This window comes from Podarcis pityusensis, assembly GCF_964106645.2.
Source record: "Podarcis pityusensis genome assembly, chromosome: 4".
Lineage (NCBI taxonomy): Eukaryota > Metazoa > Chordata > Lepidosauria > Squamata > Lacertidae > Podarcis > Podarcis pityusensis.
In genome coordinates this window covers 56,941,212-56,967,947 of record NC_138027.1, presented here as the reverse complement: position 1 = coordinate 56,967,947, position 26,736 = coordinate 56,941,212, and the positions used below count along the sequence as shown (strand labels likewise).

The window sequence follows — 26,736 nt, the reverse complement described above, 5'->3', positions numbered from 1 at the left end:
GGAATATGGACTTGTACTTTGTTTCTACTGAATGGCTTTTATAGTTTTTCCTCAGACCTCTTATTTTGTCCCAAATCGCCTCCTTCCAGCTCTTATTGCCAGAATTGGAAAATAAACCACTAGTAAAGGTGTGTGTTTCTGAACTTGCAGTTGCTGTGCTTTAAGCAGAGAGAACACATGGCTCTCATTGGGTTTTTACATTACCATGTTCTACAGACATTTTTTTTCCTTTTATTCCACTTCTCTTTAAAACACCAACATTTAACATGAACACACACACTGAAAAATAAAGATTCATATGATAACTGCCATATCACGACACAAATACTACTTTCAAAAGCTTGTTGGAAAAGCACTGGGATTGGGGTGCTTATCTATCAAACTTGTAAGGCTATATGCAGTTGGTTTTAAAGTCTGTTTCTATTTGCAGATTCGTCTGCAGGACAACTTGGGGAAGCTCTCCCATATTTTGGAAATTGATCATTTTGCTCTGGTGGTGCACGAACAGATTCAGTGTAAGTAGAAGACCTGGCAAGAATCCTGCTGTCTCTGCCACACTCCCCGTTGGCTATATAACATATAATAGCAGTTAATGGCAGTGAGAATCTTCTGTGTCTTATATAGGGCACATGAAGAAGCCACAGGATATTCTCCACACATATGAGGGTAAGAAATAGGCTAAGATTCTCACTATGCCAGTTCTGGGTTAGACAGGGGAAGTACCCAATGCATACATACCCTGACCTCCCATTTCTTTGGTGCGTCTCCAAGAGTACAATGTCTCATGATATGAGTAAGTGTTTGCAGAATCCAGCCTCATATGCTGTTGCATTGCTAACTTAGTTGCAATCTTCCCTGAGTTGAAAATCAACAATTTCTCACCTGCCGGAGTCGTCCTCTTGCAATTTGGATTGCCTTTCTCCAACAGAGCCCGTGGTCTGTTGGTGCCTTAGTTGGTGAATGTAGGCAGGGGAAAGTGGTCCAGACATTCTGGTCCCACCACATTCTGTTGTGGTGCTTCTGCTGCTTTCCACTGCTTTGTCCTTCACAATTTTTATTTTAACTGAGGTGCAAGGCAGAAGACAGAGGACTTCAACTATGAAACTCCTGCATTTGAACTAGGACTAGGCAGAGCACAGTGGCTCTATCTAGAGACGCCTCTGCTGTTTGTGCTCTGAAGGTCTTAGTTAGAAGATGACAGGCTTTGAGGCCTAACCCTACTTACCCTGTTGAATTTAGTAGGATTTACTTCTGAGTGAACATGAGCAAACAGGATGGTTAGACATGGATATCTATGCCTCTATCAACATAAAAGCTTTAAAAATATGATGTGGAACAAGCAAAAAGGCTGGTGCCTCAACAACTAAATAATACACTTCATGCAAGGCAAAAGCTACAGTGCCTTGCTCCATTTACCTATGAAATGCTCCTTGCCTAGTGCTCTTTGTGTAGAACATTGGGTTGGGGTTAAGATGATTGAGCCAGGCAAATTGCCCTTAGGAGATGGTAGCAATCCCATATTCTTCTTTCGCTTCCTCAAAAATGCCTGTTTGGTGCACTGATACCATATTGACTTTAACTGAGTGCTAACACTGCAGTGCCAACAGCATAGGCAGGACCAGTTACCAGGAGCAGATTAAATAAGCCATCCTCTCCCCTTGTACTGATCTTGAGAATGCCTCATATCAATGGCAAGCTAGGATCTGCCTACTATACTTTAATTTCAGTTGATTTTTTTGGTCTTGTATTTTTAAATTAGTTTTATAGAGGAAAAGTACATATATTTTCAATAACCAAAACATATACAGTGCAAGAGAAGATACTCAGGCCTTGAGACACAAGTAGTAGTTTGAAAATTGTGTATGTTAGGGTTTGGTTCCTCAACTCATGCCTTGTCGTGTTCTTCTCCCCTCTATAGATCACAGCAATGGCCAATCCAGCAAAAAGCAAATGGTCTTTGGTGTTGTCACAGCAATCGACTTACTCAACTTTGTGACTGCCCAGGAACGACGAAGAAAGGCAACCTAATTTCAAGAAGCACATTGGTGGCAGCTGCTTCAGTAGCTTTTAGGGTTTTAAGTATCTTTTTTTTTTTCCTTCCCATTTTTGTTAAGACAATCTCAATTTGATTTTATTTTTAAATCTAACCAAATAAACCAAGCATCATTAGTGGAACCACATGGGTTGTAAGCAAGGTTCTGCAGTCATAACTTCCAGTATGTTAAGGAGCACGCTGAAAAAGTAACCCAAACTGAATTTATGGTAGTCATCAGGATCGCTGCTGTTCAGTGAGAGGTTGTCTCCTCCACAAAGATTGGTTCTCTTTTGCTATGATACAGCTGAGTTGCAGAACCCAGAACTGAGGAACTAGCAATTATGGCTGGGGTGACCAAACCGTTAATGTCTCTGATAGTGGCCACATGGGGTTCTCCCCAAAGCACACCGTTCCTGCTTTCATGAGTGCAATGTGCCTTCAAACTCTTCCTCACTAGTGTTGCAGGCTTGGGAGGCCTAGCTGCAACCTTAGGCATCTTATTCACATTACAACCTGCTAGGTGTCAAGGCTCCTGTCTTCTGTACTGAAAACACACAAAATAACATCCAGGCCATCAGTTATCCCTTACTAGATGTTTGATATCCTCTTCCGCACTCTGGGGAAATCGTGGAGATGGGGCAGGGCAAGGAAATAATTCCACACTGCTTTTTCACTTGTAAGTGGATACAGTGTTTTTTTCAGCCACACTGCAGATTATCTCTTTGTGTTGCCAATTTACAGTCTGGATTATTGTCTGCACGTTGCTCATAAGGTAAACAGATGTACAGCAGCAACATCAAAGAACACTAAATTCTCCATTGCTTTAGGTCATTGACTCTGCCAGGTGTAATATGGAGAGTTTTTATTTCCATTAACCTAACCTTGGACAGTTTGGCTAATAGACTATTGAACACCAAAATTATTCTATAATAGCCACCCTGTGTAGGCCAAATAAAGTTTAACAAATGCCCTAATATTTCATGGAAAGTCTTAATGATGATTCTTAGCTAGAAGTATGTCTACATTTGTTATATTGTGTTGCTTTACGCCAGCTTTCGTTCTACTTTGCACATGAGTAAGCTAATGTTGTGTTATGGTTGGCTTGGGGGTGTTTAGTGCCACACCCCTTAGTCTTTATGAGGGATACGGGAAACACATTTGGCTCTTCATTTACTCAGGTGAATTTGTTTAATTGACTTGATGTCGTTTTCCTTCTGCAACTTCCTCTAATTTTCACTGGAAATTTTTAAGAAGCATGATACCGATACTGTGATTTGTTTTGTTTTGTTTTTTGCCGTTCTATCTATACTTGTGTTTTATGTCAGAAAACCCTCTTGCTACAATCAAACATTCAGTGAAGTGTGCATAAGAACATTGGTTTCATGTAGAAAACTCAGATTTCTATATAAAACTTACCTCTAGGTGCTTTCTTAGTGTAAATTCAGTTTGGTCCAGTTTATAGCAGATGAGATACCCGTTGTCCAATACTTTGTTCAGTATTGTAATCACCAAGCATTAGCATTTTAGCATTATGAAAAAGGCAAATCCATATGTTTCTAAAAGTTTTGTTCCAAAAAAGCTAAATAAAAATTATTTCATTTCTGACAAACTAACTAGACTGCATAGTTTGTTATTATCGTTATCATCATTAATTTTCTTGTCTTTGAAGTACTTCTGACTGCAGACATAAGGGTCCAGAGGGGGTGAATCACAGTGATCCTTTGTTGGGGGGCAGGGATGCATTGATCCAGTATCCCCTCCCTATTCTCCAACTGATCAGCAGCAGTGTAAGAGATCGTGGCACCAATCATATTTTTGGAGGCAGCTTTCAGTCTGGCACAAACTTCAGCCAGGCCCTGCGTCTGGTTTGTGCTGGAGTCTTTAACAACAAGCAGGGTTGGGTATCCAGAAAACAATATCCATATGCCCATATACATGAAATCTGAAATGGAAGCTAATTCTTGCTTGTGCGGTTATAATACTGGTTGTAGCAATGTCTGGTCTGCCAAGTTGGGAGTACATTACTGTGGAGGGGGTTTCTTTTTGTTTTTTTAATTAGTCCAAGTCTTTAGAAATTTATCCTGGAGCCCTTAATCTGATGGGATTGACAGAGGTACATATGGTATTGCCTCTGTCTTTGGCAGATGCGCCTAATGTATTTGCACTAATGCAGATCACTCAGCTTGGGTGGGTGTTAAATGGTGCATCCTTGGAGGAGGATGTACACCAGACCATGAATTGTTCCCAAAGTGACCTTGATCTTCATGTTTACAAAACCAGAGAGGAGGCCGGCTTTATAAACTGTTGTACTGCAGCATCTCTGCACTCTCGCTGAATTTCTTCATGCAGCATTTCCTTCTTGAACATCTCCACAAATGTGGTAGAGGATGTTGGAACTGCTTGCAGCCACAAATCGGTTTTGTGGGTCAGGAGGAGTGGGCAGACTTCAGGATTGTTTAGGGCTACTTTACTTCTTTTTTAAAAACTAGAACCCGAAGATTGGCCAACCTGAGCCATAACTAAGAAATATGCAGTCAGAATGAAATAGGATAATGCATTGGAGTTCATTCTGAACCTAGAAATTAGTTTTCAGTACTGGACTTAAGGTCCTTCCACATGTAAATCCACTCTTGATTAACTTTTGCAGCAGCCTAGTAGTTTAGGTGAGCAGCCTAGATTATTTCTTTTGTTAACACAGCTGACTCAGTAACACTTTGCTGATTGCTGAAAATTCACCAGGTATCGACCAGCAGACCCTGATCTACATTCTGCCCCCTCCCTATCTCAGGTGCACGGAGATGTTAAAAATGGCTGGTTTATTCTTTCCTTTTTAGGAAAATGGGGTCTAGTTGGATGGAGATGGGGCCAGATGGTGCCTTTTTAAAATCAGTCAGTGCAGCAGCTGACTGATTAAAAATGAGGCTGCCCTCATTCACCCTATTTACGTGTAGGTGAAACAATAGGGTTAAGTTGAGCACAGTGTGTTCTGTGCTGTACTTGTTCTGTAGATAAATAGAGGACTTCAGTCCACAGCATTACTTTCATAAGTAATAAATATCCCCTTAGAAAAATAGTTCTGTGTCTTTACCTCTCAATTACTGGGTTGTCTGAGGAGACAAAGTTTAAAAAGATTACAAGTCTTTCCCAAAATCACCAGGAGTCCTTTCAATAGAGGTGCAATTAATGGAGAAAAATATATTTAAATTTTGTAACTGAATGCCACAATGATTAATATGGCAAGCTTTTTCAAAACAACAACCACCTACCTATATTTGTGGCACAGTTGCTGGGAAAGTTTCATCTACATGAGGAAAAGAGGAAGTGCGCAATTCTTTTAAAAGTGAAGCACAATTCTGCCCCCCCCCCCCAAGATTTCCCCAAGAGCCTGTGAGAGGATTCTTCTCCTTCTGCCACCATACCACCTAGCAAATCAGCTGATGCCTTCAAGGAGCTCCCCATGCTGTGGGAATATTACCCAGGGTTCATGTTTACTTTTAGAAGTGAGGCACAGTGGAGACTATGATGTCTTTAGGACATATAATTTATTTATGCATATATACAACCTGAGCCTATGACGGAGGAGTTCACAGCATTAGCAAACCAAGAGATCTCTCTCTGCCTGCCGCGTTGCTTCTAGGTCACATCACTCCTCAGCTCTGGTTTTTGTCCTCACTATCTGGGAGTTGAGGGAGGAGCCCCACCCATTTGCCATCTCCTACAGAGACACTTAATTCCCCTTAATGGCACATTATCACCTCAGAGGAAGTTAGCTTGGCTTGATTGGATTTTAATGTTTTCTGGATCCAGGGATTGGAGGGGCCTGGCACCCACAAACTCCTAACAACCAAGACATCTGGCCCCGGATGTACAAACAGCAAAATAAAGTTTCCTTGCAGAATATTACCTAACAGACAAGTTAGAAAAGGCATTAGAACACACACAATCATAAACATAATGAAACACAATTACACTTTTAACCCCCTTAATGGTATACTACCCAGGGTATCACCTCACTGGAAGCCACCTTGGCTTGATTAGATTTTAACACTTGCTGGATCCAGGGATTAGAGGGGTCTGGCGCCCGTCTTAACACCCCAAACCTCGATTAAATTCTAACATTTGCTAAATCCACAGATTGGAGAAATCAGGCACCCACAAATTCAGAACACTATCTATCAGCCTACCAGTAGGTGACATTTATTTGTTCAATAAAAACAGATCTCTTGTCATTTAGTTCCAAAATTAATTTGCTAAGGTGACATTTTTCCATCTTTGCCCCATTAAGCAGTTGATCCCTTACCTTTCCTGCCCCGACCTGGCCACAGTGATCCATGCGACGGTCACCTCCAGGCTTGACTACTGTAATTTGCTCTACGCAGGGCTGCCCTTGAAACTGTTCCACAAACTCCAGTGGGTGCAGAATGCTGCAGTGAGGCTCCTCATGGGGTCCCTGCCATGGGAGCATATTCACCCAGTGCTTTACCAGTTGCACTGGCTCCCAGTGGAGTAAAGGGTTAGATTCAAGGTGCTGGTTTTGACCTTTAAAGCCCTTTGTGGCTTAGGGCCCTCGTATTTACGGGACCACCTCTCCTTGTATGCCCCACAGAGGACCGTAAGGTCCATGAATAACCATAGTTTAGAGGTCCCAGCCCCTAAGGAAGTCAGACTATCCTCCACCAGGGCCCAGGGCCTTTTCATTGATGGCTCCGACCTGGTGGAATGCTTTGTCCCATGAGACTAGGGCCCTTCAGGATTTAACCTCCTTCCATCGGGCCTGTAAGACAGAGCTATTCCACCTGGCCTTTAATTTGAATTCAGCCTGATCTTTTATTTCCCTTCTCTTCCCTCCCCCTCCCCTTTTATGAAGATTACCCGCTCTGAGACCCCACAGCTAATTCTCCCCTGGCCTCCTCACTGGCCCAAGTAGGACTAATTCAGCCAGCTAGCCCTGGTGACTAATGCTTATTAGATGGATTTTCCCCAAATTGATTTCTGAACTTTGAATTTTATTGTTATTCACATTTTTGTACTGTATTTTATGCTGCTTTTACAATTATGTGTTTTAAATTTGTTGTTAGCCGCCCTGGGCCCAGTTTTCTGAACCGGGAAGGGCGGGGTATAAATAAAAAAATATTATTATTATTATTATAGGCTTCAAAGCTTATCAAGGTGGTTAAGTGCACAGAGTATAGCAGTGTGTGTGCATCTGTGTGTGTGCCCTTGGACTCTAATCTGTACCTTAACTGTAGTTTTATGGCTTATGGTCTAAGAGCCTTGAAGAATCAAAAGGAAAGATGCAATTACTTGAGGCATGTGCAAAAAGTCCACTTGGAGCCCGTCCTCTTTGGATCTAATCTAGAATAAGACAGCAAAAGGGGTAGCAAAAATTCACAGGAATAAAATGTGATCATTATTAGCCATGAGACTACACAGAACTTCCAGGCAGTATCCAAAGTTCCCATTCTTGTTAAAAGAAATAGGCGGCATTATTGTCACAACAAATATGAAAAGTTGCCCTTCTTGTTCATCTTCTTGCCCTAGCTTGCATGTGTTTGAGTAGCAGCCTTCTAACAGCCTACAGTTTTACTGTATATTGTCTGTTTCCGCCCACTGTTCCCACACTCTGGGTGATATGCCAATTGTGGTAAGTGGTATTTCTTATTCTATCTTAGGTTAAATTATCAGCATCACTCTCTATTGAATGGCTCAGGCCACATGCAAAGCACTGTTCTCACTTCTAAGTGCTGTATTTTGTGAAGGATTTTGACAAACTAAGGTGTCCAGAAGTGGATGACTAAAATGGTCTGGAAATCAAGTCCCATGTGGAACAGTTGAAAGAGCTGGTTATGTTTAGTGTGGAGAAGAGAAGATCAAAGGGGACTATGACAGCGGTTCTCTGATATCTGAAGGGTTGTTAAAGATGCAGAAGATTTGTTGCTTCACAGGGCGGGACTAAAGCCCAGGGGTGGGAACTGCAAGAAAGTGAAGTGCAGGTTGACATTAGAAAAAAGGCTATTTGGCGGAGGAACAGACTACATTGAGAAGTGCTCTCTGTGCAAGGAAAATGGTTATAATTTTCATTAGGCTACTTGGGAGGCAAGCCAGTACACACAATGACGAAAACAAGATCAGTGTCCCATAATGGGTTAGAACTGGCTGTGTGTGTTTTCAAGGAAACTTCAAGGAACGAGCTCTAGATGGCCTAATGCAGACACCCTTAAAGTAGCCTTACATTCTGTCTTCTCTGTTCTTGAGAGGTGATCCTTACCAAAGTTTTAAAATTCAGGTTGTCCCCATGTCTCCTGGCAGAGGCTCTGTGCCTTGAACAATAGGCCAAAATGCAATGGGTGAAGCTTTGCCACCCCAGCAATTCCCTATTAGGAGTTTCTGCCTGCCTGTTAAAGGCCTCAGAAGCTTGCCAGAAAGAGGCGACCATCCTGTTCATAATGCAGCCTTCCCGAGACTTGGGTACCCAGATGTTGCAGGATTACAGTCGCCATCAGCTCTAGCCAGCATGGCCAATAGTCAAAGATGATGGGACTTAAATGTTGAGGGACTTAAAGTTGGGGAGGAGTGCTCCAATGCACGAAACAGTTAGTTTTCTTTCTGGCAGCTTTGATGCCAGTGGAAGTTCGGAACACACCCAACCACAAGGAGATTGCAAATGTTAAATGACATGGTAGTTATATCCGCATAATCTTGCTTCTCCCTTGCCCATCAATTCTGGGCTGTTTGCATTTTACAGCTTGTTTGTTACATAAAAGAAAGATAAGGGTTATATAACCTTACAACACGTTTTTTACTGTTATGCATAAAAATACCTTCTGGAAGGTGTCTATGAACTCCACACCCTAGATACTTTCTTTAGACATATTTCCACTGACATAAAGTGGAATGGATAGTAGCAATCAACAGCCCTCTCTTTTAAAGTCACCTTGGTCAGTGCAAATCACTGCCTCCTGTGGAAGTGAGTTCCACAGTTTAATGGTGTGCTGTGTGAAGAAGTACAATAACACTTATCATCTTCGCAGTATGCTGCAGGTTCCAGTTATTCTGGTGGAAGGGAGGGGCTACATGGCAGCAGCTGGTGGGACCAGAACCCAAAGACAACATGGGAGACAAGCCACTATACATAAACTCATAGAGCTGCAAAGTTGGAAGGAATCCCAAGGGTCATCTAGCCCAACCCCACAATGCAGGTATCACAGCTAACGAATCTGTGACAGAATCTGTTTTAAAAATCTCCACTGACTGAGAGTCAACCATCTTTTTTTTATATATATATATAAATTTTTATTGGTTTTACAAAATTTTTAAAACAATACAAACATATAAAAAGACATACAAACACGTATAGTTTCATGACCTTTTTTTCATAAACCTTCTTTCTCGGACTCCCCCATACCTCCCCTTTCTGCATCCCAATGTCCAAAATTTTCCAGCAGCTTCTAAATAGTTCTGTCAAACATATGTCTTCTTAATCTTTCCTTCAGTCTAATCTTATATCGCTGTAACCCTTTCTTTCTCAAAACCTCGACATTCTAACATTCATCAAGTTTATAATAGTCCTTAAGATAGATTTTAAATTTCTTCCATTCTTCTTTCGCCGTCTCCTTCCCCTGGTCGCGGATTCTGCCAGTCATCTCAGCCAGTGTCATATAGTCCATCACTTTCATCTGCCATTCTTCCAGAGTGGGTAAGTCTTGTGTCTTCCAATACTTTGCGATGAGTATTCTTGCTGCTGTCGTAGCATACATAAAAAAGATTCTATCTTTCTTTGACACCAATTGGCCGACAATGCCCAAGAGAAAGGCTTCTGGTTTCTTCGGGAAAGTACATTTAAGTACCTTTTTCATTTCATTATATATCATTTCCCAGAAAGCCTTAATCTTCGGGCATGTCCACCAAAGATGATAGAAAGTACCTTCAGTTTCTTTACACTTCCAACACTTATTATCAGGCAAATGATAAATTTTTGCTAGCTTGACTGGGGTCATGTACCACCTATAGATCATTTTCATAATATTTTCCTTTAAGGCATTACATGCCGTAAATTTTATACCGGTGTTCCACAACCATTCCCAGTCAGCAAACATAATGTTATGACCAATGTCCTGTGCCCACTTAATCATAGCCGATTTAACTGTTTCATCTTGTGTATTCCATTTCAGCAGCAAATTATACATTCTTGATAAATTCTTGGTATTGGGTTCTAACAATTCAGTTTCTAATTTTGATTTCTCCACCTGGAAGCCAATTTTCCTATCTTGTTTGTAGACCTCCATTATTTGATAATAATGGAGCCAGTCTCGTACTTTAGGTTTCAATTTCTCATGACTCTGTAATTTCAATTTGTCTCCATCTTGTTCCAAGATTTCCCAATACTTTGGCCATTCGGCCTCCATATTGAGTTTCTTCAATGCCTTAGCCTCCAAGGGTGACAACCATCTAGGGGTTTTGTTTTCCAACAAGTCTTTATATCTTATCCAAACATTAAATAACACTTTTCTGACAATGTGATTTTTAAAGGCCCTATGCACTTTGATTTTATCATACCATAGATATGCATGCCAACCACATGTATTATTGAACCCTTCTAAATCCAAGATATCTGTGTTCTCGAGGAGCATCCACTCTTTCAGCCAGCAAAACGCTGCTGCTTCATAATACAGTTTTAAGTCCGGCAGGGCAAATCCCCCTCTTTCTTTTGCATCTGTAAGTACTTTAAATTTTATTCTGGGCTTTTTGCCCTGCCAGACAAATTTCGCAATGTCTTTCTGCCACCTCTTGAAACAGTCCATCTTGTCAAGAATCTGCAAAGTTTGAAACAAAAATAACATTCTAGGCAATACATTCATCTTAATAACTGCAATTCGGCCTAACATTGACAATTTCAAATTTGACCATATTTCTAGATCTTTTTTAATTTCTGACCAACACTTTTCATAATTATCTTTATACAAGTTCAAATTTTTAGATGTCAAGTGAACCCCTAGGTATTTCACCTTCTTAACCACTGTCAAACCTGTCTCTTCTTGAAATTTCTCCTTCTCCATGACTGTTAGATTTTTTTCTAAGACTTTAGTCTTCTGTTTGTTCAGTTTAAATCCGGCTACCTGGCCAAATTGTTGAATTATCTCCAACACCCTTTTCATACTAGTGTCTGGCTCTTGTAAGGTCAATACTAAGTCATCTGCAAAGGCCCTTAACTTGTAATGTTTGGCTCCGACCTGTACACCTTTAACCTGCTGGTCATTTCTAATCATATTTAGCAACACCTCCAGAACAGAAATGAAAAGCAATGGGGAAATTGGGCACCCCTGTCGTGTTCCTTTTTCTATCTTAAGTTCCTCAGTTATCACATTATTTACAATCAGCTTAGCTTTTTGTTCAGAATATATCGCACCCATACCGTTCTCAAAACCTTGACCTACCCCCATCCCATGAAGATTCTTTTTCATAAAACTCCAAGAAATATTGTCAAAGGCTTTCTCCGCGTCCACAAAGATCAACACTGCTTTGGTGTTTAAGTTCACCTCTAGTAGTTCCAAAATGTCTATTATATTCCTTACATTGTCTGATAAATGCCTTTTTGGGAGAAAGCCTGCTTGGTCCTTGTGAATCTTCTCCATCAACACTCTTTTAAATCTTTTTGCCAAAATGTCTGCAAAAATTTTATAATCCACATTGTAAGTCCTCGTTATTTCTCTCCAGGAACTTCTCTTTGTCTTGGATTGTCTTTATTTTCACCTTCTTTCCCTTGTAGTTAAAGGACAGTCCTTGTGGAAACTCCCACCTAAAGAGGATGTTGTTCTTCTTCAGCAGGTAGACCAAATCCTTATAGAAGGTTCTCACCTCCAAGATATATTTAGGGATGTCTTTAAAGATTTGTATAGGTGAATTTTCAATTTCCAAGGCCTTTTGGTAATGTAGTTTTAATATTTTATCTCTTTCTTCCGTGGATCTGAGAGTAATCAGACAATCCCTCGGGGTCTTTCTGTTCTGTCTCCTGCCCAATCTAAATGCTGTTATTATCTTAAATTCTTCCTCCTCCAAATCCTCCTGCCAAAAGTCAGCAAATGCTTGTGTTAGGAACTCCACGAGGCTGTCCCCTTCACTCTCGGGAATTGATCTTAATTTCAGGTTTCTCTCCTTTCTCTGTAATTCCATCAAAGACAGGGTCGCATCATGCTCATATACCTTCTTAGCAATCGGTTCTAACTTCTCCTGTGCCTCTCCAGCAATTTTTCTGGCGTCCTCTGCAATTTTACGTGTTGCCGAATTTTCTTCAATCAGCTTATTTATAGATTCTGTATTGGATGTCACACTTTTCGTGTTCAAGTCCAATCTCGCTGTTAGTTCTGTTAGTTTTTGTGAGTTTTCTGTACTCTGCTTTGTCAAAGTCTCCAAAGATTGGTTTATCTTAAGTAATGCCTGTGTCACTGACTCCATGGAGGCAGCTGTCACTTTTTCTTGCCCAGCTGCTCCTGTAGGAGTTAGACTAGAAATTGAGCCTCTTTTCTTTTGTTGCAGTTGTTGCTGTTTAGCTTTAGCTCTGGTAGTTATCTCTTCTGCCGGGCCACTCATGTCCCAAGGACGTTCCCACAAAGACAGTTCCCTGATGGAAAATCCCACTGTCTTAGACCGTTGCAACTAATACTTTCAACCCTCTAGAGGGAGCAGAAGAGGGAGCAAGTGAGAGAAACAAAGAAATTAAAAACAAATATATCAGGAGGCTTGAATATATAAACTGCAACACTTTTTTCCTGTAGATACTCTTTCAACACACTCCAGTATACTGTAGCAATAAAGTCCCAAAACTTTGTATCAAGCAAAACTTTAACCATGTAACTTTCCCACAAGTTTCTAAAGACAGTTCAGTGCCCTAATATCTTGTTTGGCAGTCCGTTTCAGTGGATTAAGACAGCGGAAGGCTTTTTTTTCTTTAGGTAGATCATGCAGGATTCTAATGTCCCTTTTCCTCCCCTCTGCCCTGCTTGCTAGAGGGGAATCTATATTCAATGTCAGGTTTAAACAGTTCTGAATTGCTTCCTGCGGATGCAGCTTTAAAACTCCGTTGCTTTAACTGTCATGCAGTCGGGGGAAGGCAGACTTCCTTAATTTTCACCTTCCCCGTTTTCAGCCAAATTTCAGGTTTAAATCTTTAGTTCCAGATAGACGTCCAATCTTACTCACGGGTTTTTCAGTCCAAAATTTACAGGAAGGAATCGGCGCTCTCCGTCAATGGCGACGCGGCTTCACCCTGCGGGCTGGGTAACGACTCTCAGCACCGCGCTCTCCCGATGCCGTTCCGGAGCCTTTAAAAAGGCTCTTTCGCAGTAAGGGGGGGCGCTTCTGGTGCCCACCGAGTCTCCTTGTTCACAGGCTTCCGCGCCTGTGATTTTAGGGGTCCCCCGCTTGCCGTAGCGGGTCAGACCCGAACTCGCAGAGCAGTCCTCCTCCGGAGCTCGGAAAGAGGACCGCCATTAACGCTGGCGCCGACCGGAAGTCTCGAGAGTCAACCATCTTCCATAGTAGTCCGTTCTCAATGTCAGAAAGTTCTTCCCAATGTTTAATTGGAATCTCATTTCCTGCAATTTGAATCCATGATGCTGTATAGCCTCTACACAATTTTGGGGGTTAACCCTTCAGGATGAATGTGCAGTAAACAGGCTACGTGGAAGAAACCACTCTCAAGGAGCTACCTTTTCAAAGTTAACAGAAACTGGCTAGTCTTGGTTGTTTCTCATGTTATCTGAAGCACATTCACTTGAACAGAGATGATTCTACAGAAGGCTTTTTTTCATCTGGAACTCAGTTCTGTCACCTCTCAGGTGGGCACTATTGCCATTATAAGAGAACAAGAGTGGTGTTCATGGTGAGCTCCAGCACTTCTTTTTCTAGAAATACAGTGGTACCTCGGGCTAAGAACTTAATTCATTCTGGAGGTCCGTTCTTAACCTGAAACTGTTCTTAACCTGAGGTACCACTTTAGCTAATGGGGCCTCCCGCTGCCGCCACTGCGTGATTTCTGTTCTCATCCTGAAGCAAAGTTCTTAACCCGAGGTACTATTTCTGGGTTAGTGGAGTCTGTAACCTGAAGCGTCTGTAACCTGAAGCGTCTGTAACCCGAGGTACCACTGTATAATACTGGTTCTACAATGTCAGGGAGCGAAACAAGCAAACAGGGATAGGGTTCTTTCTCTTCTAGAACTTTTGTGTTCTCTTGCAATCAAGATTGACTGAACTTAGGTATGAGAGTGAGTGCTGGAAAAATATTCATATCCCACTTGCAGCTCAGTGCTACCTGGAGTGTAATTGTACTTTGAATACGAATAAACAGATGTGGGTCAAGGGGAGCCAATCATTGTGCTTTGAGCAGTGTTCTAAGGAGGCTTATCAGCTTCCTGGATCATAGACACAGATATAACTGAGCAGTCAAAAGCATTAAGAGGCACTCACAGCAAGCAAGCTGACAGGTGAGTCGTTCTTTCTGATAGCTCAGTGCTTAGGTTCACCCTTTTAATGGATTTAGTATCCTTTGTGTTGATTCACTTATGTCTGTGGCTTTTTTTCTTTTCTTGCTTGATTGATTGATGTTTACTGATTATCTGACATTTAAAGAGGTGGGTGAGATTGCAAAATGAGCATTTTTATGCAAGTTACTGAAAAATAATCAGGATTTTCATATTAGGACTACTAGATGAGGAAACTAGAAAAGTTTGGCAAATCTTCTTTATTATGCTAAACCCTTCTTTATTATTTTATTTGATACAACTTGGGGGATTTCTGCAGAAAATTAAGAAATATTATTGCCCCTCCGAGTTGTTGTCGCATATCCCTATAATCTAAATAATCAGTTTATTACCTTTAAAGCTATTTAAACATTAACAAAGGCCTCCTGTGACACTATTTGAATCTTTAAACTAATGCCTTCCAAGTGTCTTCCATATCTGTTAATATAATGTAGCACTCTTCCCACCACCTCCACCTTGTGATTTCTTATCATTTCATTCTTTGCTATGAAGAAATTGCATTGTTTATTTGCACATGGATCTTTTCTGTAGCTTAAATATCTAAACGTAGGAGACGATAGACAAATTTTGGAAAACACAAGAGTTGCTTAAAACCACCAAACCATTGCAAACATGGGACAAGGATGCATGCTGTACAGAAACCAGCTAACAAAACCAGTTGTTGGAGGGAGACAGGCTGTTTGTTGTAAATAGTTGCCATTGCAAGATGCCACAAGCAAATTTATCAAATTATTTAGGTAGCTCAGCCCAAACATGGCAGCCATCAGATATCAAGTATCAATGTATTATTTTAAAAAGGAAATGTTATTTAATTTTACTTCAAAAACATTTCCATTGAGGAAGTATACAAAGAGCAACAAACAATATATAGTGTACAAAACTGTCCAGTTCTTCCTGGGAGCAAATTTGTGCTACAAGGAAATTAAGTGGATCTTCTCTGGTAAGTATGGGGAAGGCATTCTTCGAAAGTAGAAGGTGGCAGTGTCTCCCAGACAGATAACTCAGAGAAATAATCAGGGAGGCCAAAACTTATCTTAAGATAGTGGTAAAACTGAGAAAACTGTGTGGTGTATGTAGCACGTAGCTGTCCCAAGACCCTTTGGTTTGTCTTTTTAATACACTGCCTTGTTTCACTACAAGAAACAGCTTCTAAAACCTTAAGGGAGAAGGACCTCACATTTACCATATTTTTCACTTGTTCCAAATAGCTTTTTGGGGGGGAGGGGGGAGTTTTACATTTTTATAAGGTGTACAAAAATGCACATACTGAAGCAAAATGTTCATAAAAATGCACATATTAGTGACGAAAGCATGCAATAATTCATTATATTAGGAAAAATTGTTTTGCAAAAATGAGCGTATTAGGGGAAATGGCATACAAACTTGTGTACGTTAGGATAAATTCACACTACAAGCCTGATAAATTTTTATAAGGAGTTTTTGTATTACAAAAAGAATTACAAGCTGATGTGGAAATGTGGAGAATTGAACTTAAAATGAGAAATAGTGAGAAACGGCGGGAATCAGAAATGGACAGATTTGCCCATACCTATCTGCCAGAGGCGAGACTGTGAAAGACTTTCCTAGTGGCTACCCACTGCAGGTTGGATGGGAATAGGTGGCTAGTTTGTTCAATAGGTTGCCAGACTTCTGCATGCGATGAAACTGCGGCATCCCATGTACTTAGTTGTGTACTTAGTTACCAATTGCAATGTGAACAATTACAAACTTGCACAAATTAATTGACTCACCTTCCAAACTATGTTTGTCCTTAAGCATACCATAGCAGTTGTGCATCTGCTTAGGGTTCTTTATATAAGTGTACCCTCAATGTTGTGATAGGAATTTTGAGGGCTTACTAGCTGCTTTGCTTCTCAATATTCTCTGGTTGGCCTCTGTTATTTTCTCCTACCAATAGGGAACCTATGTAAGGACTCTATATGGGCTCTTGGATACCCCATAAGGGGGAAAGGGCAACAATGTGAACAATGTAAGAAATTTTTCTTGGTAGTTTTTTTAAAAAAAGGATTTATATTGATTCAGAGTTCTTTTTGTTTTTAAAAAAGTATTTAGCACATGCCTTAAAGTTTGGCTCAAATTATATGAAATCACATGTCCTGGATTGGGTAATAGACCAATAATATTCAAATATTTCAGACCCACAACTCACCCTTAACTTCTACCTACATAAGACACAATTTAAATTTTGGGGTTTTTTTTACTATTTGTGTCCATCTTTTCCCTAGTTTGTGGGAGCTGTTGTGACCAAATAGAAAAGACCTTACTGGGTGTGTGTGTGTTTCTATAGTGTATGTGTTTTATCATTTGCATGTTAACAGTTTCTAATAAACCCAGACTAAACAAATAAATGTAATCTAACAAAAGAAGTTTAATGTTTAATGACCAGACTTATTTCCCTGATAGCTGGGAATTTCTTTTGCCTTTAAAATAAGCATCAAAATTTGAGGAGGTGACACACGCTTCTGGTGCAATCATATACAAGTAAACTCAGAATAAATCCTCACCAAATTGGTGAGATTTACTGCCATGCAAGGGCACGTGGATTGCAGTCTTCAAAACTTAAGGGAGGGAAGAAATAATTTTGGAACCAGTTTTGTTGTTTGCATTTGTAGGAGCCAAGAGACTGCAGGCACAGAACTGTGAGCTGGTTGAAGATGATGCACCCAAGGGTGCAGGATCTTTCCTGAGCATCAGGTGCAGGTTTGGCAACCTTGTTGCCTCCTATAGGTGTGTCACTTTGCATCCAACATGGTCTGCATGTATATTTGTAAATAAAATGGTTATCACACAGACACCATTAATAACACTCTCATTCAGAGGAAACAAAACCGTTCAAGGAAGTGGAGAGCATATATCAGCAATATATGCTGCAGCAAAGCCTTCCCCCCCCCATCATGCCATCCCCAATACTTCACTCGCCCCCCCCCATAAAGGTCAACGATTCTGGCCTTCTCAACCCTCCCAGCACAACTTCGTTTGCAAACATTCTGCTTTGTGTCCCGTGTGGTTAGTTTTCTGGTTAAGAAAGCCAGCTACTGATAATACTTAAGTTTATCTCTGCTTTGTGCATAAGTGACTTTGCTCACAGCTCCCCAGGATTAATTTTCTACATTAGGCAGTCACCAGTTTCCACCAAGAAAGCTGATGGATCCAAAACGAGAACAGCCATTTCCAAACTATTTTAAAAGCACCCTTCAAAGTGCAAATCTAGGATTGCCTCTTGAGCTTGTACTGCTTTGTTATGACTGGGGCGAGGGAAGGGGCACCTTGAAGACGCAGTATTCAACTAAAGGAAGCTTACCTTTGAGTAGACATGCATAAGATAGCAGAACTCTGGAAAATTACCAGACGTCTTCCAATGATTGGATGTAATCCTCACCTTTGACCGTTGCACATTGCAGAGAGGTGTGTCTCTTCAGCCATTTCCTGGTTGCTTGAGCTGTTTCTGGCTGCTACACCTTTAAAAAATGTGACTAATATAATGTCAACATTAGTTATCAGACCTAGTATTGGAAGAAGTCAGTCTTGGGTAGATATTTTTAGCTCTGTCTCTTTTAAACCAAGGGCTTGCTGACAACAACATGCTCAGAATCTGGTTTGTATCACATATGAAAGATTAAAAAACCTGTATCTTTTACTTGGAGAGATATGTAATTTTAAATGAGGGCTAGCTCAGACTTCACAACCTATGCTGGTCATAATTGGTCCTGACAGCTATGTAGAATGAGGAAGGAATTGCCCAAGCACACTGGAGCAATCTCCAAAATAGAGGCAACTGGAAGGTGGAACATGTACTTGGTGATAACATGCTATCTGCAAAGAGAATTGCAAAGTAGGCTGATGGCTGGTGCACCTGTGACTTGCTCTGCAGAGCAAAGGGTTGTATCTGCTGCACCTTTCACTCCATTAGTTCTGAGAGGTCAGGATCTGAGAGAGAGAATGTGCGTGTTCCGGAGTGTATTGCACTTTGAAAACCAGGGAACAGTGCCAAATGTCATAAACACCAGCATACTTACTGTGCCATTGTGCAGTGTGACTCCCATGCCCTGATCGTGCTTTCGATATGTGGCAAATACACAATTGATACAACATTTAAACACACAGACTGGTTTTACCCAATGCACAGTTAATGTTCATCTGATGCCTTGATTTGCTGCAGTTATTTAATTTAATTTCTTCTTGCAAAGATGTGGCGTATTTTGGATATAGAACAGTAAACGCCTTTCCTTTTGGTGCTATCCTGTGCATGTTTACTCAGAAACAAGTTCCACTTCAAAAGGAGTTATTCCCAGATAAATGTACACCAATCGAGCTGCAATCCCAGCCAGGCTTCACCTATCCTTGTTGTCTGGATAAACCAGTGGTTAAAATAAATTGAAAGATACCTGACATTGTTTGGCAACTCTCCTAAACAAACATATCAGAAGTTTAGCAAGGTTCAGTCTGCCGTCTTGACTAAAAATGGCATCTAGCTGCATCCAAACAGAGACGAAAACCAATTCCTTGATCTCAGGAACCATTGTGAAAAATTTTGTTATGACATCTTTGAAGGTGTCCAGCTGCATAGCAAATAAACAGAAACAACTTTCTAAAATATATAGTAAATTATTTTTTAGAACTATCCTCAATACTGAACTGGGTTCTTTGGAGACGATTCCTTTAGTGATGGTGCCACCACAGCAGAAGGCCCTACTCATCGTTGTCTCCAATCCGACCCCTGATTTGGAGCAAGGCTCCCTCAGATAACCTTGGTATATGAATACTCACTTTGTTCCCTAAAGTACAGTGGTGCCTCGCAAGACGAAATTAATTCGTTCCGCGAGTTTTGTCGTATCTAACTTTTAGAAGTTAGATTTAAAGGTAACAGGTTACCTTTCTAAAGGTAACAGATGTGAAGAATGGAATGGAATTGCTTTATTGAAAGAACTTTTTTTGTTGTATCTAACTTGGTATCTAACTTTTAGAAGGAAGTTTTTAATGTTTGATGTTCTATTGTGCCTTTAATTCTGTTAGGAGCTACCCAGAGTGGCTGGGGAAACCCAGCCAGATAGGCAGGGTATTAATAATAATAATAATAATAATAATAATAATAATAATAATAAATTTATTCTGAGAAACAAAGGGAAAGCCATTGTAATTCTTTCAACACAGTTGCTATGTTGCTCCCATTGGCTCATTTCCACCAGGTAGTGTGCGGCCACACTTAGAACCAACTGAAATTTCCGAAGACTCTTCAAAGGCAGCCTTATGTAAAATAGCAAGTAGGCCAGGGAGATTGCCAAGGCATGAATCACAGAAGCAAGCAGCAAAGGGAAGATAGGCTTTGTATAGCCAGACAACCCCCATACTAATATACTTCCGTGTTCCTATAGCGTTCCTCAAATGACATCACTCACAATCGCCTTCATGATCACAGACTTGTGATAATCAAAACTGACTGAGTCCCATACACGTTGTGGCAGTTGTGCCACCTGGCAAACTGCCGAGCAATTATCACTTGGCAGAGTTTCGGCGGCGTTTTACGCCTGTGATCCCAAGTTGGGATTCAAAAAAAGGGCAATGACTTCGCACCTGAGTTCATTAAAGGAATATGAGGTATAATCTGTCTTCTGTTTCTCACATGGGCTTCTGCCTGGACTCTGCGCCTTTATGTGATGCAAAGTTTCACTAAAAGCCTCAGTAGCACTGCTAGGCGGAAGTATGGGGAAATGAAGGATGACGCCATTGCAAAAACGTGGTGTCAATGGGATTTCCCATCCAACTCCCCCGGAAGCAAATACTAGCTTCAAAGGAGGGGTGCCTCAGGACCAAGGACCATGACAAGAGAAGAAAGGGTTAAACTCCCCTTCCACACCTGCCAAAGTTCCCATCAATTATTAGTTCCCACACAAATGGCCTTTGGATGGAAAAGCTGCATATTAAATCCTAAAATATACTAAAGTCTTTGGCCCATAGTTTACTGGACCCAAAGCCTTTTTTTCTTTGATAGACACAGCTAAAATATTGAACTAAGTAAAGTAGGACACTTTTTCCAAAAGTGGAAAGGTAGGGTAATCTTTTTCCAAAATTACAAATAATAACATTTAAAAAAATAGCAAGAGACTCTTAGGAAATTGCTCAAGCAAACCCAAGCTTGGTTGTACACAGGTTTGCTTGTTCCCTGAATTAAAATGACCAGCCAAAAGTCAGGGTAAGTATCCAAAATGGAAGCTGCATTCTTAGATTTCAGGCCTTGGCAGCCTTCTTTCTAAAGGTAACAGATGTGAAGAATGGAATGGAATTGCTTTATTGAAAGAACTGCTCCTTGGCATGTCAAAACCTTCACGAAAGGGTGAACTATCCCTTACTTTCAAGCTTTCACAGCAGCTTCAAATTGTATAACTTTTAAGCAATTAAGGTTGTTGATACCCTGTAAAGATGCCGTTGGTTGTACCTTGGCCCTGTTGAAGTCAATAACCTGCAATTACTTCAGATTTAACCGTAGTCTGACCCTTTTAGATATTTCTTAATCATACCTTTGAACTCAGGATGAAGTGAATTGTGGAAAACACAAGATAATCTTGAAGACGTCTCTCAGAGCATTGGAGCTCTCTATCTAGCCTGTCACTCAGGACCATGGAACCCAGTTGAATTCACAAGTGTCTGCAGCTGAGAATGGCATTCTTGGTAGAGATTATTTCCAGAAGGGCAGCTGTATTAGTCTGTTGCAGCACAAAGCAAGAAACAGTCCTGTGGCAGTTTAAAGATGAACACACTTACTACGGCATAAACTTTGTGTGGATTAGAGTCCACTAGATCTGATGCATAAATTGTTTTGCTGAGTAAACATACATAGTTGGTTTTGTTTTGTTTTTGAGATGGGGGCAAGATCAGTTTGAAGTCACAAGGAAAGGAAACACAGAAATTGCAGAGGCAATGCTATTACACCAGGAACTGCAATATTAAAAAACCAGCAGGAGAACTTTTTAACTGTAGCTGAAAGTGGCAAAACTAGAACGAAGGAAGTTCTGTGGAAAGTTGCAATGTGAATGTGTGAGATTGCAATTCATCAAGAGGGACAGTTGTGGAGTTTGTTGGTTTGTTAGTTATTTAGTTAGCTAGTTTTCAAAAAAATCATGCTACATAAGTTAATTTGCTTACTAATGCTAGGATGTCTAGATTATCAACAACTGTTTTGTGAATAATTAGTGTTAATTATGTAATTATGACCATCCTGTTACTTTTTGCATTTCACTTCTCTTTGGCCTCACTGTTAGTGTTTACAATCTCTACCCCCCCAACCCCCCCCCCCGAGTTTGTGCTTCTGGGATATCACTTAATGAATTTGATGAAGTCAATTGTAGTCTACAGAAGCTTATACACAATAAATTTGTTTGTCTTTAAGATGCCACAGGGCTCTGTATTGTAGAGAGGAATCTCATAGCAAACGTGAAGATCTGAAGTGATTTGACAGGATGGCAATTCTCTGTGGCTGCCATGCAATTGAGTTCCATAGAGATTTGCCAGAGTCTAGGCTTCAATTGCTGGCTTGTGAGCTTGATGGGCCCGGTCACATTAATTAATGTTCAGCTATTTTAGAAAAAATAATAATTTACTACTTCCTTTTTCAAAGACAGCATGCCAGAAATTGTAACAAATACATTAATAAGCACATATCTGACACTTTAAACCGACCCCATTAGAGTTGAAGAACTGAACTTGTTTATCCATATGCTTCCACCAATTTCCTCTCTTTCTGTAGGTGATGATGGCTTCTGTGTTCACATCCAACAAAACCATCAGGGTTTGCCCTTTCCTCAATGGAGATATCGAAAAGCCAGAGACCAAAACTAACAACAGCAACACATGGATTCGTCCTAATTTGCCCAGCAGATGTACATGGAAACCAGGAAAACCCATCTCAGAATCACCTCACAGCTGTGTGCCTATGTAAGTAGCATTTAGAATTTTAAAAATTTCCTCTCAATGTCCACTCCCACCTTGAGAGGTTCCTCCTAAATATATATTGTATGAATCACAAAGTAGATGTTCATAAGTGGTATTGTGAGCATATTCCAGTATAGTTTCAGATCAGAGATTCAGCATGTGGTTTTCATGCTTTCCCCCCCAATCTAGTTTATTAGGATTTTCACACTATTACTAGCGAACAGTAGAGTCCCTTATTCCCACTCCCCACTCCTAGATTCCCTCCCTCCAACCCCCCTCTCTTTTTTTAGCTACAATATTTTCATCACTGATATTCAATTGTTCAGCATGCTATACAGTACTTAAGCTGCACACATATATTCTATACCTGTACATCTATTTGTATACGTATGTACATGTACATCTGGTTAAACATCTGAGTAAACCAAATGCATAAACACCTATATAAGCCTTTGGCAAAATGGTACCTTCCAGAAGTTTTGGACTATCATTTGCATCACAGTTTAAAAACAATTGGATGGCACCAGGTTGGTACTATACTAAAGTTCTGGTCATTTCCTTCAGAGCCTAATTTGGATGAGCCTAATTTGTCCACACGGTGGCTTCTTATTCTTTGTTGGTTCCCAGCTTTTGAATTACAAAAAGAAGACATTGCGAAGTGTCCCAGGAACCATGATGAACATACATATTTCCATTGCACGTTGGTCCTCCAAGGCTTTCTTCAGATTTGAGGGGCCCTGGCCAGAGTATCTTTGGGTGGGCCTACTCCTCTGTCAGTGAGCCCAGGTAGGCTTAACTGTCAGTGGTGGCAGTTTCCCAAGTATTCCTGCATGACTGGGCCTTTTAATTCCTCACTGTGCTCCAAGGTGATGCTTGGTCAAGGACATGGTGGGGAATTAAAAAGGTGATGAGATCCCACAGCCTGGTGCTGCTTGGAGTGCTGGTCCCTCCTCTTCCCCTCCCCACCCCCCACCCCAAAATTGAGGGGCAGACGTCTGCAGTGTGATCTGCCACGGTGCTGGAACCCAGAAGTTACTCAAGAATGGGAGGTGTTGATGGTGACCCCCTGTGAAACACATTTATTATGATGGGGAAAGCAAGGAAAAAACACCCTACGTCTCTAGACTGGGAGACTTGGAAATGACCATCCAAATCACTGAAACCGGAACTTCTATGGTTGTGTTTGTGCTCCAGTTTACTGTGCATTCACTGCATTTCCATTGCTGGGGTTTTTATTCCATGTTCACACAATTCTTCAGAATGTATATCTGTCCTGCACTTCGTTGTGAAATACTGCTGTTCGAAGCATTGTATCTCAAACCAGCTTTACATCCTTTGGAGTCCCTTAAGCAGTTCCTAATTCATCTCCAGCCAAGGTGCAAATACCTTTGCATAAAGTAAATACATCTCCTTCCCGGCAGCGAACGTCAATGAAGCCACACTAACATGAACAGCTGGGGGGGGGGGGAGAGAGTGCTGTGAAACACACAAGTGAAACAACTGCACTGTGCTCTAAGGCGGTAATGTGGACAAGTCCTACATTTAAAAGAGATTGAGAAGAGCAGCTGCAGTGTGGCACAGACTCATTCTCATCTGAGTTTCAAAATGTAAACAGTAATGAGTGGCAGCCTTAAGGCTTCCCTCTAATCTGTCTTTCATGGTAGCTGGTTTGTGTGAAATGATAATAGCTATTCACTGCATAAGAGAAAGAGCAGTAAATCTGTTTAGAAATTGCTCGGGGAGGTAATCTGTCTGAGAGCAGAGCTGTGGCTTCCCCTATCACAGGACCCACCTACACCAGCAGTTTGGAAGTAGTGCTTAGTTCAGCTTTTCCACGTATGAAAAAGGCTGTTAGAAATACAGTGGTACCTCGGATTAAGTACTTAATTCGTTCCGGAGGTCCGTACTTAACCTGAAACTGTTCTTAACCTGAAGCACCACTTTAGCTAATGGGGCCTCCTGCTGGTGCTGCACTGCCGCTGCGCGATTTCTGTTCTCATCCTGAGGTAAAGTTCTTAACCTGAGGTACTATTTCTGGGTTAGCGGAGTCTGTAACCTGAAGCGTATGTAACCCGAGGTACCACTGTAGTTCTCAGAAACCAGAAGCACTTCTGGGGGTCCTGTTCGTTTCATAACAAAGGGAATTGGAGAAAACAGCATTTTGGGCAAAAGGGCTGATTTATCCTCTCAATCTGACATAAATGAATTAATTTTGGAACAATTATGAAGAGGCTTTATAAATAAAAGAAGACATTCCTTCCATGTCATCAGATAAGGTAGCATTGGTTGTTGCAATGTGTTCTTTTTACAATATAACTGGTGCACCTTCTTGCAACTGCCCAGTGCGCTAAAGAGCAGTAGCTTATTTGCATCTCACGACTCAAAACGAAACAAAACCAAAGCAAATTGTTGCCGGGGGGGGGGAGGGGTATGAAATTCTCTTGCTTCTGCCAAGATCTACAAACCACCATCAAATTTAGCAACACTAAAGTATTTCCTAGCTGTCCATTGTAAGGATTTTTTAAAAAATCATTAAACTATAAGAGAGGAAGGCGGAAGAAAGAAACCCTGTTCTTCTTTATTAAACGTGTAGGGTGTGCAAGAGCTCTACACTTCACAAAGTAAAACAGAGTTTTCTGCTCGAACCTGTGCAAGATAACGTAGATCTGTAACCGAATGCTTCCTGTAGTAAAATGAGTTAATGATAAGCAGGAGGATTTAGAAGTCATTTGGGATATCCTGGTGACTTGTTTGTTTAAAATGTTAGCTCTATCTCTTCTAAGTACAATATGTCCTAAATGTTAAAGCACCATAAATCTCCAGACATACCTACCTAGCTCAGGTGGGGAGGGGGCGCAATTTTCTCAAGGAAGGACTTCTTTTTAGGATCGCTTTTCACTGCTAAGCAATGTATCGTCGCTGGGGAAAGTGGAATTATTTTACCATGATGAAGGGATACTGTGATCTGAAGCAGTTTGTGGGATGTGGGAGTTGCATGAGAATCATAAGCACTTAGTTAGGGGAACATCTCAGGTACGATTAATATCAGTTTAAAACATTGTTCATTTTTCTTGATAATTTTGCTAATTAGAAAACTGTTTTCTCCAAGAGTTCACTTTGCGTTCTTCTCTGTCTGGCAAACTTGTCACCGCTGAATGTTGCTCCTTTCTCATACATGAAATGAAAACTGCAAGTAGCTGAGGCAGTCAGTTTCAAAGCACACGCAGGATAAATTCCAGTCCCCTAAGAATATTCCAAAACATTTAATTCAAAGAAAAGCCCCTAGAGGGAGCTCTTTTACATATTCTCTAAGAAGCTGTGCCGTGCCAAATTTATGGGATTGGAAAACTCTGTGATTTCTTGTACAAAAAAGGCCTGATCCACACCTCTTGGATTAATTTGCTGTCCACCCAATCTTGCATTTCTCCAGATGTTCAACCAGAGCTTACACAGATATAAATGGTCATTTTCAACCCGTATTTTGAGAGGAAAGTACTTATCTAAATACCCATGAAAGGGTTGTAGCTGAGCAGTAGAGCATTAGCTTTATTATTATTATTATTATTATTATTATTATTATTATTAAATTACATTTGCATACTGGGCAGACGATACTATGCAGACCAGCTTCCTGTGTTCTTATAGCAGTTAAGTATTTAAGTACACAGAATCAAAGAATTGTAAAGTTGGAAGGGAACCAAAGGGTCATCTACGCCAACCCTCTGCAATACATATTTTGAGAGCATTAAAACCCCCCACAAAGATTCATAGAACTGGAAAAGCTAGAACTAGAACTGGAAAAGCTATGAGTAAAAACATGCAAATGTGACATGGAATTGAAATAATCATAGTCCCCTATCCCTATCCCGAAGCCCAGCCTAGTAGTCAGACTGTGCATTCTCTACAGAGGCCAGCCCCATTCTGAGCTGCCCACATGCGCCTGCCACATAACCCATTGATCAGGTGCTCAATAGGCACACATTGCTACCCTGCATGCAGACAGGTGTACATGCTTTGAGCTCCTCTGTTCAGCAGAAGGATCCTGATTGGGCCAGGATCCCCTTTCATCTAGAAGAGCTCTATAGGTGTCTTTACCTAGGGATGCTTAACTCCAGTGCTTTTTTCCTGGCGGGACGCAGGGGTTTGTATACCCCTAAACATTTTGTGAATCTAAGTTTGGCCTCATTGAGGGACAGTATTTCAATAAGAGTAGGAAAA

At 40.9% G+C, this 26,736-nt stretch overlaps 2 protein-coding genes and 1 long non-coding RNA gene across 16 annotated transcripts in view; 2 read left to right on the top strand and 1 right to left on the bottom strand.

Annotated features, from left to right (window-relative positions):
• The window catches only part of LOC308476233 (cystathionine beta-synthase-like), a 37,171-nt gene extending 33,523 nt beyond the window's left edge, over window positions 1-3,648 (top strand). For 8 of the 10 annotated variants that reach the window (XM_081003752.1, XM_081003758.1, XM_081003760.1 and 5 more), the window contains 3 exons: window positions 431-515; window positions 625-666; window positions 1,919-3,648. In XM_081003752.1, the coding sequence (XP_080859878.1) occupies window positions 431-515; window positions 625-666; window positions 1,919-2,028 (237 nt within the window). In that variant the 3' untranslated portion in view covers window positions 2,029-3,648. The remainder of the gene's footprint in view (window positions 1-430; window positions 516-624; window positions 667-1,918) is intronic. The other 2 variants (XM_081003755.1, XM_081003754.1) reach the window with 1 other exon arrangement.
• Window positions 3,649-5,276: 1,628 nt separating this feature from the next.
• Window positions 5,277-19,100, bottom strand: LOC308476255. Its single transcript, XR_013985812.1, has 5 exons — window positions 17,894-19,100; window positions 8,857-8,994; window positions 7,340-8,007; window positions 6,336-6,485; window positions 5,277-5,939 (listed from the first exon to the last, which is right to left on the bottom strand). It is a non-coding gene; the product is annotated as an uncharacterized lncRNA (long non-coding RNA).
• The window catches only part of LOC308476234 (cystathionine beta-synthase-like), a 32,519-nt gene continuing 19,676 nt past the window's right edge, over window positions 13,894-26,736 (top strand). Inside the window, exons 1-2 of one of the 5 annotated variants that reach the window (XM_081003764.1) lie at window positions 13,894-13,913; window positions 22,334-22,521. In XM_081003764.1, the coding sequence (XP_080859890.1) occupies window positions 13,911-13,913; window positions 22,334-22,521 (191 nt within the window). In that variant the 5' untranslated portion in view covers window positions 13,894-13,910. Of the gene's footprint in view, window positions 13,914-20,136; window positions 20,188-20,773; window positions 20,783-21,190; window positions 21,259-22,333; window positions 22,522-26,736 lie in introns of those variants that run through there. The other 4 variants (XM_081003761.1, XM_081003765.1, XM_081003762.1 and 1 more) reach the window with 4 other exon arrangements.